The sequence below is a fragment of the Lacerta agilis genome, chromosome 12, assembly GCF_009819535.1.
Source record: "Lacerta agilis isolate rLacAgi1 chromosome 12, rLacAgi1.pri, whole genome shotgun sequence".
In the NCBI taxonomy this organism is placed as follows: Eukaryota; Metazoa; Chordata; class Lepidosauria; order Squamata; family Lacertidae; genus Lacerta; species Lacerta agilis.
Genome location: NC_046323.1, coordinates 24,910,042 through 24,924,620, shown reverse-complemented (window position 1 = coordinate 24,924,620; position 14,579 = coordinate 24,910,042). Strand labels below are relative to the sequence as shown.

Here is a 14,579-nt window from a genome sequence, read left to right as displayed (position 1 = left end):
CATATCCAGATTTTGCAATGCAGTTCTCCAGCCAAGTAATACCGTATGCTCAAAAATTTACATGTGCTAGGGTAAAGTGTGCATACAGATGCATATAATGGTGAAAATAACATCCAAAAATGTGTGCAAAAATGTGCATTTTAGGAGAAATTCACACTAAAATGCTGATTAATTTTCATGAAGACTTTAAAAAATATAAATAAATAAATTTACGGGGAAATCTGGGGAACTTAAGACTAGAAAAATGAGAGAAAATGAAATTGATAGACCTACCTATCCTTATATCCCACCCTTTTTACAATGTTAATTCATCCTTGTTTCTCCACAAGGTTAACTCCAAAGCAAGCAACTTTTTTCTTAACTGGTTGCAACAAGTATATGTAGATGCCATAATGGAGCTTGGAAGTTTTCACCATCCATACAGAGCCCTTAACTAGTATCTCACAGTATATCTCTCTCTCTCTCTCTCTCTCTCTCTCTCTATATATATATATATATATATTAACATTCGCACAAACATGATTGAAAACATTTAATGATGTTGGATCCTTTCAGGGCAATTCCAGGTTAACAGGACATCAGGAAAATGTAAAAAGCAGCTCTTTGTGTAACAAAAATATTAGATCTTTATTTTTGCGTGATTCTCGTTCAGTTTACTACAATGCTGGGGCAGGAAAGGAATGACATATATAGACTATTCTGTTATTATGTCAGCGATAGGTTTAGTCTCCAAACAAACTGTATGGGGAAGGTTATGTTTTGGAATAACATCCTGTGTTTTCACGCTGCCCAGCTCTTTAGTGACAGTCTGAGGTTGCATTGTATTAACCCAAGGCATTTCCCAACGTTAATTGATATCCCAGGTTTGTCCAGAGGAAAATCTACAGCTCCCCACAACATGCTTGACAAGTTATTATATTTATTTTGGTCAAAGCCTCGGTGCACAGGATCCCTCGTGGAGGTGGTCTATTATTGGAGTCCCATATGCTTTTTGTTTGGGAAGAAAGCAGTCACTGTGTCATACTGTTACAGAGGGTATTCTTTTTCAAGGATGTTGTTCCCTTGAGGACTATATCATGCCAGAGTTCCGAAGTCTAATAAGACCTTTTGTAGCTCTTATTGTGCAAAGGGTCGGGGGGGGGGCAGGAGTTAAACAACAAGAAAAAAGAGAGGTAATTTAAGAAACGATAGTAGACCACATGTTGAAGAATGTGTTCAGAGAAGAAAAAGGCAAAGGTGACCCTGCTGTCCTTTTTAAACTACTATCTATGCAAGGATATCATCTCTCACAATGCCACACATACCCATACGTTTTATGAAATGGTTAATAAACAGCGAAAGGCATTTTTAATACAAAAAGGTTAGTTTTCTGGTTCTCGGCAGACTCTGAAATAAATGAAATATTCAGAGTACTGGAGAAACTGGAGAGCCATTTGTATGATTCCTGGTGGGCTGCAGTGACTTTAAAGCAGAGGGAAAGGGGACTTTTTCAGCTCAGGGACTGTTCTCCTTTGTGGCTAATCTTCGAGGGGCCACGTTGTAGTAGTGGGCAGGGCCAATGCATAAACCTCACTAGCTAGAATCCACAGACATCCAGTGAAGCTGAAAGATTCAAGACATATAAAATGAAGTACAGATAAACTATGGCACTTGCTCCAGAAGCAGGCAATGATACTATTAGAGCTTTAGCAGGATACGTTAGTTGACTATGCATGACTATAAAGGATATGTGACTAACACAAAGGAGAAATACTTTCCTTTTGCTTCCAGGGCACAATTGTGGAAAGAAACTTGGCTAGTCAACATGTGACCTTCTTTCTTTTTAACCCCCCCACCCCACAGCATTTGGTTCCACCACAACGCATTTGCATCAGTGAAGAATCAATGAACCTTTTGAGTCTCTACACATCCCCTTCTTTGCCCAACATCACTTTGGGACTTCCAGCCGTACAACCACAACTCAGTGTAAGTAATCGATTTAGGGGGTATTTTCATTGGCTTTGGCTATGGATCACTCAAAGTATATCAGTTCTTTTAGATTGCATAAAGTTCTCTCAGGATGTTATTTCAAGACATTGTTGGGCTGGTTCTAGGCAATGCTACTGTTAAATTTTGTACCAGATAGAGAGGTCCTTTGTCTTTACAGATGGCAATCCTCTTTTTGAAGGGCTGTGAAAGGTCATTCTTCTGTTTGAAGGACTGTCTGGTCCAAATCCAGTTTAAAGACAAAGAAGCATAAGAAAGAACAGGGATCCATCAAGAGTTAGACAGCAGACTGGGCAGACACACAGATTGTCTGGTGAAAGTATTCCTCACTGTGGTGAGAAGGGATAGAGAAGCTCACTTTTTTTCTCAGCAGACCAACTCAACGTGATGTTTCCGAACTTGCTTATGGATTGGAATGCAACTTCCAGTTGGATTATACATTTATTTACACCACCAAATACACCCACCCACCCACACATATGCATAATCTAGAAATAGCAAATTGATAAATTGATAAATGTGTATTTTATATAAAAAGTCTGTCATTTAAATGTAGGCTGTTCATGCATTCTTTAAAAATCCATACAAAGTTTTCATTCTATCACACCTGGAATATTCAACATGGTGCCCCCTCCAGATGTGTTTGGATTCCAGCTCCCATCAACTCCAGCCAAGGATGATGGGAGTTGTAGCCCAACAACATCTGGGAGCCACCATGTTGGCTACTCCCATGTTATACTCCAAACTACATCTTCAAGAACACAACAGACCAACAAGCCTCCTTGTTCTCCTTCATGTTTCTCCTCCCACTGCTTTTCTCTAAGCTGAGCTTTTCAGACATAGTTGTCCACCTGGGAGGTAAGTGGCTGTTATAAGAGAAGAACACAAAAGAGAATTGGCAGCTTGCAAGGAAGGTTAAGCAACCCTTACCCACCTGCGTTCCAAATCATGCCCTGCCTCATAGGCACATCACTTCTTAGATGTTTCCTGGAGACCAGGGTCTCAACCGACCTCCAGCCTTAGTTTGGACTGTGGAAATAGTGAGATACTCTCAACTAATTTGATACTGGTTCATCAGCCTTTATTCTCTGGACTTTTTGTTGTTGTTGTTGTTTAACTATCATTTTCATTGATTGATGCAGGCATCAGCGCCATTCAAAGAAAAACAGAAGTGTGAGACCCAGACAATCAGGCAAGGAGTAGTTTTGCCAGGACAGTACAGAGGAAGCATCTCTTCACCTTCTGCCCCTCAGCCAATTGTCCTAGAAGGAAAGCCAAACAGTAGCCACCAAGCTCTCCTCCAGCATTTATTACTGAAGGAACAAATGAGGCAGCAGAAACTCCTGGCTCCAGGTAATTAGCAGTGACTATTTATGGGTAGATTCTTCCTTTTTGAGAACGAACATGTTATAAAGGAATATAAGGAGCTCCTTATATCAAAGCCAGACTACTTGTCTATCTAGTCCAATTTTGTCAAGTCTAACCTGCAGCATCCTTTCAGGGTCTCAGCCAAAGCTCTGGTTACTTGGTCTTTTTAACTGGAAATGCCAGGGATTGGAGATGGAATCTTCTGCACAGAGACATATTGGCAAAACCAGCCCCGCCAGGGTGGGGGGCACAAATATCACGTGTGGTTTGCTTTACGGCTGGGTTTCCCTAGACATTTTGGAATTCTGTGCAGACACTATTTCCAATGGACAAATACCAGACATATATCAGCCCTAATACAGTGGTGCCCCGCTAGACGAAATTAATTCGTTCTACGAGTGTCTTCGTAGAGCGAATTTTTCATCTAGCAAAGCGGCAATGGAGCGCGGAGGTTTCCGCGACGAATTTTTTTTCCCCCGTCTTGCGAGGCAGCCCCATTGACTTTTTCGTCTTGCGGGGCTGCCTTCCGCTAGCGAATGCCATTCGTCTAGCGAGTTTTTCATCTAGCGAGGCATTCGTCTAGCGGGGCACCACTGTATTATGCATATGTGTGTGGCAACACACCGCCGCTATCCTGGCAAGATCAAACGCGAGAGAAGCTTCCCATCCTTCTCACATCATGGTACAAAGGCGTGTGCATGTATTTTTTTTGTACTTCCACCTTGCCTCACCCTCCCTTCGGACACTTCGAGTACTTGGGTCACACAAAACATAGTAATTTCTTATGTGACTATTGTGGTAAAGTGATTATTTCCTGGTGGGTGGGTGCGTGCTGATACAGCTGCTTGCCAAGGGCGTAAGGCAGGGGCTAAACTAGGCTTTATTTCACCTGGGTCAAAGACCCAATTTGGCACACCCACCCATGCACATTTGCCTACACAAACAGGCTGGAAGCCTCAACGACGCCCCTCTGGAAACTTCACCCAGGGCAAAAAAAATCTAGCTAGCCCCTCCCCCATAGCAATGGTATTGTGTAAGGGACACTAGGTACACCTCCATTTTTGCATGTGCTCAGATCCTCCTTAGCTATTGATTCATCCTCTGTTTCCTCACTGCTCATTCCCCTAAGGAGAAAAAAAAATCTATCCATTTTTATTCTGCATTCAAGTCAAAGCTGTTCTGGTCTTTTATTTTCTGGCCCCGTGATTTACAAAGCCCATTAGTTTGTATCTGCTGATTAAAAAATATTAATAGTGGGATGGGTTAAGAATATGTAAGCATGGCTGTCACTTCATTAGTTTTTACTCTTATTTGTGATTGTTGTTGTTTTGTTGTTGTTGTTTTAAAAAGACATATGGAAGAACATCCCTTATAGTGTGATAATTCAAGGGCTCCACACTTGAGTTCCTAAGCTTCTCCAAGCCGCATGTTCCTTCATGTTTTTTTTTCTCAATGGAGCATCTTAAGAAGACTCCTCAATGTTATTGATGGGGATATTTGAATATTGGAATGTCATTGGCTTGCAGGAGGGGTGCCTCTTCATCCTCAGTCTCCACTGGCAACAAAAGAAAGAGTCTCACCTGGCTTAAGAGTTGCACATAAGTTACCTAGACACAGGCCACTAAATCGGACCCAATCCGCCCCGCTTCCTCAGAGCACCTTGGCACAACTTGTTATTCAGCAACAGCATCAGCAATTTCTGGAAAAGCAAAAACAGTATCAGCAACAGATCCACATGAACAAAGTAAGTATCTCATTCAAAACCCTAACACACAATGAATACGGTGCTTGTGCAGTGTACATGTCATTGAAGAAAAAGAGAAAGCCTTTACAGTAAGGTTTGCTTGTATTAAAAGTGGTTTGATAAAAAAATGTTTGCCAAACCAATTCCCAGAGAAGGTTCTCTTGCATCAAACTGCAAGTACATGCTATTTTTCATTATGTCATTGAAATAAGTATTGTTTTGTATAGCCAAATTGTTCCTTTTAATGACCTCTTTGTAAATGTTAGGCTTTTTGTAAATTGCTCAAGTTACCAAGACTTCTAAATAGCCATTGCTCATTCACATTTGAACTTTTCATTCTGTTATTGCAGATAAAATTATGAAGCTTTCACTGCAAACTGAGCAGAGCTAACAGCTTTTACTTTCAAGGTTATACGCCAGTTTTGAGGATCACAGTTTAGTAAACTGAGACATGAAGACTACTACCTCCAAACACAAACCCCTTTTTGCCACTTTTCCACTGCCTGCATGAATGCACTGTAGAGGTTGTCAATGAAATATAGTTTATTGTTTCATCTGAACCAGAAAATGGGAAACTTTGTTTAATTGAAGACTTCTAGTGGCATTCAAGCATGCTGAGAGAAAGAGAATGCATGCATGGACAGAAAGATCATTCATCTTATTAAGATATAATCCATATCTCATCTTACTAAAAAAATCATAAACAATAACCGTTTTAATTTTCAATATTTCCTACCAAACAGCTTCAAATTAGTCGCATAAGATCTTGTTCTGAAATTTTGGAAGTAAATTTTTATTTAGAGACAAACCGATTATAAACATTAGTTGGGACTAAGAATGTATATAACTGCCAATGTTTAGTTGGCCTATGTCATAGCTTACTGTGGTGACAGACTATTCTGTCAGGTATTTTATACATCTACTTAGCGATTTCAACATCTGCTATGCCTGTTCCCATAGGCAAGTTATTTAAGAAATTTCTAGGGCACAGAATCTCTTCATTATGGCAGTGGATGTGATTGGCAATCACATGAAAGGAAACATAATGAAAAATAAAAAGTATAGGGGAACCAATCTTGCTAAGGAACACTTCCCCCGATGGGTGCTGATTTCTTGGAATCTCTTAAGAATTCCCAACCAAATTAAAAACACAACCTTGAGTTTAAGTACATAGTTTGTACAGTGGTTTGATTATTAAATCTCATCTTAATTAGGAAAAATGAAGACTTGAGAACTTCAAAGTTCAGAGCTGATCCTTGCATGTTAACCCCTCTCAACTTGGGTGTTTTGATTACTCAAGTTGGACTCCACTTGGCTTTTCATTTACTATGTGTTCCATATGTTTAATCAAGATGCCATAGGTACATCTTGGTTTTCAAAATATTTCACCTTCCTGCAATTGTCTGAACAAAAGCAAGCTTTTATTACTGATTGAGAGACAGAAGCTCTGTGATTCCCCCCCCCAAGGGTGTCCAAAATAAATAGCGATTAGCTACCTTCTAGGTTTTTTCTCTCTCAAAAAGAATTAAACCACCATTTCATCTTGCTTTTTTTCTTGAGCTTTCTTGCACAGGGTTGTTTGTTTTACAGACCTACTAATAAGCCAAACATAATCCACCAGGTATGCATTATGGTCTGTCAAGTGCTACACAACATCCTTTGATTTTTGCAGCTCTGGTTGGGCAGATTAGTGATGCCCCTGGTGGGCTGCCATACATAGCACGGTGCAAATTTGGTTTGATGGGTCACAAGTTGTGTTATATGACTAGATCCTTAAAAGCTACTTTGAAGATTCTACTTTGGACAGGAAAAAAATGAACTATAAATGTTAATAAATAAGATGGATATGTATTCATTTGCAACTTTTAATAAACTTATTTTTACATTGTTTTTATTAAAAATTGTTGTATACCACCATTCATTATCAAATTCCAGGGCAGTTTGTACGATACATTAAAAATCATAAATATTACAAATCACAGCAGAAAAAAGTGTAACGTTTCACTAGGTATTAACATTGTTTTGCTAAATAAATAGGTTTTTCATATGCACCAAAAAATACAACTAAGGTTGATGCCTTTCACATGTCAGGCACCAACCTTACATCTAACATGAGCTGAAATAGGTCAAGATGTCATTTTGACTGCAATTTGGTGTGGGGAGATAATTTTTTTCTCACTTGAAACGAATATAGTTCTTTACAAATCAAACAACACTGTAATTTAAGCAACCAGCTACGATGCAGTGTACACATTATTTCTATTGAGTTGTCCCATTCAATATTAAAAGTTGGTTGCTCCAGAACAGCCTTTCTCAACCTTGGGTCACCAGATGTTGGTAGACTACAACTCCCATCATCCCCAGCTAGCAGGACCAATGGTCATGGATGAATTTACTACAAAATCATAATAAAATGAAACGATTGAAATACTGTAACAATGTATTCATAGCTCGGGGAAATTAAAAACCTCCCAGCCAGTTGCAAAAATAATAATATTGTGCTGAGTGATTTTCTTTGGGAGGAAATTATACAAGCAAGGTGCCACCACCAAGAAGGCCTCTTCCTTGTTTGCTACCACCTTACTTTATTTGGGGAGCACTTGAAGGAGGTAACAGTGGAACTGGGAAAACTCCCAGTCTGAAAAGTTGCCATATAATACTGTATGAAGGGATGCCCACCTGGATCAACACATTTTAGCAACATCAGGAAAACCACTTAAACATTAAGGATGATCCGACATCTGCATTAATTGTTTCACACTGTTAAGTTGTGACTTGTCCCTCGATGCCCATCTGTAAAGTATGAATGATAATGACAGCAACAACAAGTTGATTTGGAAAGCAAATTACCCCATGGGTAAGAATGAAAAGTCCTTGTTTGCACCATGATCATCTTTATTTTTAGCATAATTGCAATGCCATGTAAAGACTTTGGAAGTCTTTTACAGTTTTACAGATCACCTCTGGATTAACACAAGCTCTGATCTATAAGAAGAACTTTGGAGTGTTTAGCCTTGCAGAGTTGCAGGAATCAATCAAGTTCTTTTCTTTGATAAAGTTAATAAATTCCAGCACGGTGACTGGGGTGATAACTAGCAAAAAGCTAACACAGGCCAAAGGTAAAGCTCTCTCCCCCCCCCCCCAAATTGTTTCTGCTATAAAAAGAATAAAACAATCAACTGGACCAAAAAGTTTGCCTTACTTTCTTATAGCAGGAGAAGATCCCCCATGGTTCCTTCTGTCATTTGTCAGAGACCATGTGTTTGAAGTGGGAAACAGTATACCTCTTCATTGGAGTCTGAAGTTTATACCTAAGGGATGCAATACACTGACCTTCTCAAAACATTTTAGCTGAAATGCAAATTTTGACATCTCATCCAGAAGTCAGTGGAGAGTCTTGCCCTTGCTTTTGAAAAATGAACGTGTGGAAACCTGAACTGGGCTTTCCCTTTTAAAGATAGTCTTTGCTGTTGCCAGATTTAATATACTTCTGTCTAGATGACAGCTTGTTTCCTCATAGAGTCCTTTGATCACAATTTTTAGAACTCCATTCTGCCCAATAAACGGGATAGTATGTCTGGCAGCTCCCGTTAAACTAATTGTCATAGGTACCAAAAGAATGGCTCTGCAACAGAACTCTTACTGTTTTGACTCCTGTTCCTGTCTCTGCAAATAACTTAAAAGATGCAATTTCTACTCGCACCATCGGCACCGGGTTATTGGCACGCATCTAAAAACATTAGAAATGCAGGGAAAGCAAGATAGCAGATATTTTCACGAGCCCTGGAAAGCAATTAATAGAGAGTGTCTTCAGAACTGTATCCAAACTTACTGCATCATATTTTGAACCCTGTGATCACATTGTATCGTGTGATGAATACATACTCAGATTTGCAATTACTGTACGCTTTGATAAATATCCTAAATATTTTGAAAAGTGGTTTTCCTTGTGCTTGATGTGTTTCCTTGAAATCATTTTAGTAATCATTACCAAAAAAAAAAACCAGACCTGTAAGGTAGAATGAGTTTATCATTCTCACACTACAGAGAAAAATGTATCAGCTTGAGGTGTATGGGCTTTCCTAAGGTGGGCTAATGATGCAATCTGGTTATTTCCCCCTCTCCCAAGTGCTGCTCGGCTACAACCACAGCCACATCAATAAATTGTAAAAATAAAATAAAAAAAGAATTGTCAATTAATGGCTACTCCAGCTTGTACTGGTCTTAGGATAAAAAATCACCAGAAGTTAGAAACAGGTGACAACTAGGCAACGTTGAATATTTTATCCTTTGTTTGTTTGTTTGTTTGTTTGTTTGTTTGCTGTGGATGCTTACGAAATGCATTAATTTTCAAATTAGTAGATATATTTTCTCTCAAAGGTTTGAAGTTGAATGGGAGTGGGACGATATGTTTTCGTTGGATATGCAAGCCTCTGCTTACTGCCACAAGTGGTTAGGTGCATGGGCAGATTTGTGCATAATATTGGTTTTAGCTCAACTGACTAGTATAAATGGTGCCCCTTAGGCATTTGTGTCGTGCTTTTTGGATTAGTTTTCAGACAGCACACAGGGCAGCTCATCTCTGCACAGTCCTTTATGCTGCAGCTCCTGTTCGTAGGTACACTCAGGGCACTTTGTTCTTTGAATGTCTGTGCAGCGATTTCATTTAAAGCGTTTCAGGAAATTATGGCTTTTATGAAAGCTTACACTTGGGGAAGAATACATGAAAAGACTTGCTGTAAGCAAAATATATAATATATTTATATGGCTTGTGTTCTGCGGCTGGGTTATTTACTTACCATATTTTCATGTGGAGTGACCCAGGTACAGCTGCCTTTTGAAGTCCTTTCTTCGTTAGACTAATTTCTCAAAACGCTTCCTCTGGTGCTGCTGCTGTTTACTTTGGCTTATACATATTCCTGACGGTTTAATTTCCTGCAAACAAAAGAAAAGAAGTGGTCCAGCTTCCATTTGCTGGAAGCTGTTCCACCAAGTAACTTTCTCAGTTTGGATCAATCGCCAATACTGCTTTTGAGAACTGCACTTTGTACAGTTAGCCCAAATGTGGCTGAATGGTCATTATTTAAGTGCTATCTTTCTAGATCTGTACGTTTTGTTTTGTGCAGCACTTCACACACACACACACACACACACACACACACACACACACAGAGTACATCTTAATGATTGCCTCCTTCGAATACCAGTTAAGGATCCTATTTCCACCCAAATATGAGGATAAATTACCTTTCATGTTGAGTGTTAGAATTCTGTGGGTTTCATGCTGCCAAAGTTAACAGGTTTCGAATCAGCCATGAAGCTCCCTGGGTGATATCTTGGTCCAGTCACCATCTCTTAGCCTAACCTAACCTCACAGGGTTGTTGTGGCGATAAAGTGGGGAGGAGGAAAACCATGTACCTTGAGCTACTTGGAAGATGAAGCTGGTATAGAAATGTAACAAATAAATAACTTGATGCTCCCCTGTGCCATTAACAGTACTTTAACCAAGCATGGAAATCACCCCTCTTGCTCTCTTTACACCTCTATGCCGAGGCATCTAGCCTTCTCTTGCTACACTGCAACCTTGTTCTGGCTACTCCAGGTCCCCCAAGCCCAATTCCTCTTCCCTGTCCAAATTTGACTTCCCACTTGCTAGGCCACAAACAATTCCCTGCTGTTTCACCCCAGTGCTTTTGCGTGCCTCTGTTTAAATGCAACCCTTGCTCTGATAGATCTCTCTAGCTTTCTCCTTTGTGCTGGCTTTGAAGCGGCCACATTCACAGTTCTTCACAGCTGCTAGGAGACAAATAAATGCATCCCTAGTTCCAAGCCTCTCTCCTGTGAAAACAGGGTTGGTTTTCAGATATCTCTCCCCCCCCCCCGCCATCACAACCATGTGTGTCTCTCCCCTTGACATTCTGATCTGGAGTTGATCTGTGGCAACTGCTTGGGAAGGAAGTGCTCAGTTACAGTCGGGGAAGCTCAAAGGCTGTCTTAAAATTTCAACTTAGGATTCTTTAACCGGATCCTCAACTGAATTTCAGCACACTGACTCACAACCGCATGATCATGGGAAAATGTCACTGTCACGTTTGTGAAACAGGGACATTCATGCTTACTTGTGGTTTTGTTTTTATTTTTAAAGTTAAATCAGTGCACCTGTATGTATACATTTACTTTTCTACAACTTTACAAAAAGCCTTGGAATTCCTTTAATATATTAATGCTAAAGTTGCTCCAAGGGTGCTCTTTCCATGAACTACCCCATATGTCACACGAGGGTTGCAACATCTGCCTTATCAGGTCTGCAGGAATGGTGCTATAATGCCTCACAAAAGAGAAAGATATCCCCACTTTGAACTTTAAAGCATGCAGAAGGAGTACAGTGAGGGAATAAATATGTTTCCTAACTGGGCGGCAGTCTGGATCTCATTCTCTCTCAGATTCTCTTCAAGGCTAACCCACCTGATGCCGAGGAACTGGCATATGGAATGTTTTACAGATGGCCCAGCACCAGTGACTCATATAGCTGTAGATGATTATCTGTCACACAGATGTTTCAGCCTGTAGTTTTCTGCTAGCCCCATTCAGCAGTCAGCCATTCCTGGTGGCTCAGCAACAGATGTTTCCAATGCCAGTATATCTTGCCCATTCTGAATATAAGTGGCTGGTACCTTTGCATACTTGGTCATCTTCACCCATTTTGATTGCAACTGGAGAGTGTTTGTGTGCTATAGAATGAGGGAATGTTGTCTAGATCCCCTGTTTTGTATCATTAGCTGCAGAAATATCTATTATCAGTAACTATGTCAATGAAGATAACATATTTTGAGTGATAGTTGAACCTAAAAAAGTAATTAATATAATTGGTGAGATGGATAGCATCCAACAGGATTAATTGATCAATCCAGCCCACTGATTTAAACTCTGACCAATGTGTTTTCCATTTCAAGGTAGCCACAATTCGTTAATGTATAAAAGGCTCTGGTGCTGATTTTTATGGGTGGGGAGGATAGTTCAGCTACAGGAGGTTCTGGGGTGGTCTTCTCCAGTGTCCTTTTATCTCATCAGGCCCTTCTAGCATGACAGTTGGTGGTAGATGACCACATAGGGAAGAGGATAGCTTAGCTGGAGTTGCCTCTGAGGTAGTCTGTTCCTGCCTGTTGCTCTTTCCTGAAGTGGAGAACAACTGGGGATGATTAGATTGTGGTCTTTCTGCCCCACCACCTCTTTGGCGTACAAATTTTGTAATGTACACAGTCTTCATAACACCATTCAGAGTTGTTTTTGCAATCCTTCAGTTCACTGTGACTTCCACTAATAGTGAGTTGAAGTTCTCTGATATCTACATTTTGGACCTCTGTAAAGAATCACGCCAAGCAGCTATTTCATCTTTCATTTCTATGTTTTCTGCCTCCACCCAATCCTATTTCTTTGTTTCAGATACTTTCTAAATCTATTGAACAATTAAAACAGCCCGGCAGCCTCGAAGAAGCCGAGGAGGAGCTTCATGGAGAACATTTGATGCAGGAAGAAAGAGCGTCCTCTCTTGGTAGCAGCATTAGGGATGACAGCAGTAGCATTTCTTCGGACGACAGACTGGGGCAGCCTTTAGGGGCTGTGAAGGTGAAAGAGGAACCACGGGACAGTGATGATGATATTCAAAGTCAGCAAATGGAATCTGGGGAGAAAGCTGCTTTTATGCAACAGGTAATAGGCAAAGATTTAGCTCCAGGCTTCGTAATTAAAGTGATTATCTGAATTCTCTTATAATAAGCATTTTTGAATCCTTGGTGAACAACATGTGTTTTTCTTCCCCCATCCACAGGGTTCAATTGAATTGCGTGTTTTTAGTGATCAGCAAATCTAACAACGCCAGATATGTTCACACCTTAAGCATAGCGAGAAGGTTCTTGTTAGATCGGGAAACTCTTATTGCCGTGTGAGCTTTTGGGTAATTCATAGAATTGGTCTATCCTCCAATGGATCCAACCACATTAGTTCTAGTGAAATGGAACTCATTGTTGTGTGAACTTTCTGATCAGGCTACTGCTGATCAGACCTCAGAATTTCTCTTCTCTTTTGGTTTCGCTCCATTTCTAAACATCTTTGACATCTCAATGTATACTTTTGTCAATTTGTATATAATGTACCATACTGTAGTCCTAAACACTGTTAAAAAGAAGGGGATTTCCCCCTTCCTTGGTACTACCAGCCCAAATACCAGTGATCTGAGCTTTGTATATAGAATGTAACCTGGAGAAAATGAGTTGGAAGGCAAATGAAGACCGGCATAGAATGCACTTTTAAAAACTAAATTTGTTTTCCCTATCTGTGCTACTTAATTTTATGCCCCATCTTTTTATCACTATCTTCATCCGTTTCCTTTGAGGATATTCCTCATGCGCAACATTATGCATGATATACCTGTATTTGTGCTGAGATGGTGGTGGCAAGGAACGAAAATATGACGGTGATTGCCAATTTATTTATTCAGCAAAAACTAAGTATCACAATAGCACACAGCCTACCACAGAGGTTTACATGCTTATACCAGTAGCAGGGGAACACATTTGTGTTTCCAGCACCCATCTTGGGGCCAACATTTTCCAGTACACTCCTCTCCTAGTTGGAAAAGAAGTCATCTGTTCATCCCAGAGTGCCCAATCAAAGCCATTGAGCCTTAGTGTACTTGGTTTACCCAGACCCCTGGCCAGCTACTCTGTGTGTCAAGTACAGGGGAATGTCTAGGTCTGATTCTCTTGGGAAATTCGTCCAAGGATGTCTGAAAACAGAGCAGGTTGGCAGATATTTTTCAATAATACTGTAAGTATTATTTACTAAGGCATGCATGCAGGTGTAAGTAGTTGCAGCTCCAGAAGGACCATAGTCCTTTTGAATGCTCTAAAATCAGAACAGCTCAGTATGTAGCAGAAGCTGCCGTTTACTTAAGCCATTGCTGTGTCAGGTCCCTGCTGTTCTCCTGCAGAAAAGTAATTGTGTGAAGGTGGACAGGAAATGCCTTATAGAAACAGGAAGTCCAAGTGATTCATGCACTGTGGAATGTAAGAGGGGGCAAAGGGAAGCAGAGGATAGGGTTTTATTCTCTGTTTTCTAAAGGGCACTCTATGAAATGATTTATTGTCAAAGAAAATAACAAAGCAAGTAGGGAAATTGTTAAGGAAGCTTTCCAGTGAAACATTTCCTTTATATTCCCTTTTGATATGTTTACTTTGTTGTAGAGGTTTACTTTTGTTAAGCTAAAGATGCATTGTATTAAGGCCCCCCTTAATATGCATAATCCAAAACTGACCTGGAATCCTTGTCAGCCCCCCCCCCAACCCTTATTAAAATATCTATATTTCTAAGGTATTTTAAGGTGCAGTATCTTTTTCAAAAAGGGAGCGCTGCTTTGCCAAATGGAAAAGTTGTTCTAATAAAAGCATGTGGCGTTTACATTTTTATCTTCTAGAATCCCAT

At 40.1% G+C, this 14,579-nt stretch overlaps 1 protein-coding gene across 1 annotated transcript in view; it reads left to right on the top strand.

Annotated features, from left to right (window-relative positions):
- HDAC9 (histone deacetylase 9) overlaps positions 1-14,579 on the top strand; it is a 416,015-nt gene that overhangs the window by 226,138 nt on the left and 175,298 nt on the right. Inside the window, 4 exon segments of the mRNA XM_033164888.1 lie at positions 1,843-1,965; positions 3,129-3,339; positions 4,881-5,098; positions 12,543-12,809. Coding sequence (XP_033020779.1) covers positions 1,843-1,965; positions 3,129-3,339; positions 4,881-5,098; positions 12,543-12,809 — 819 coding nt within the window.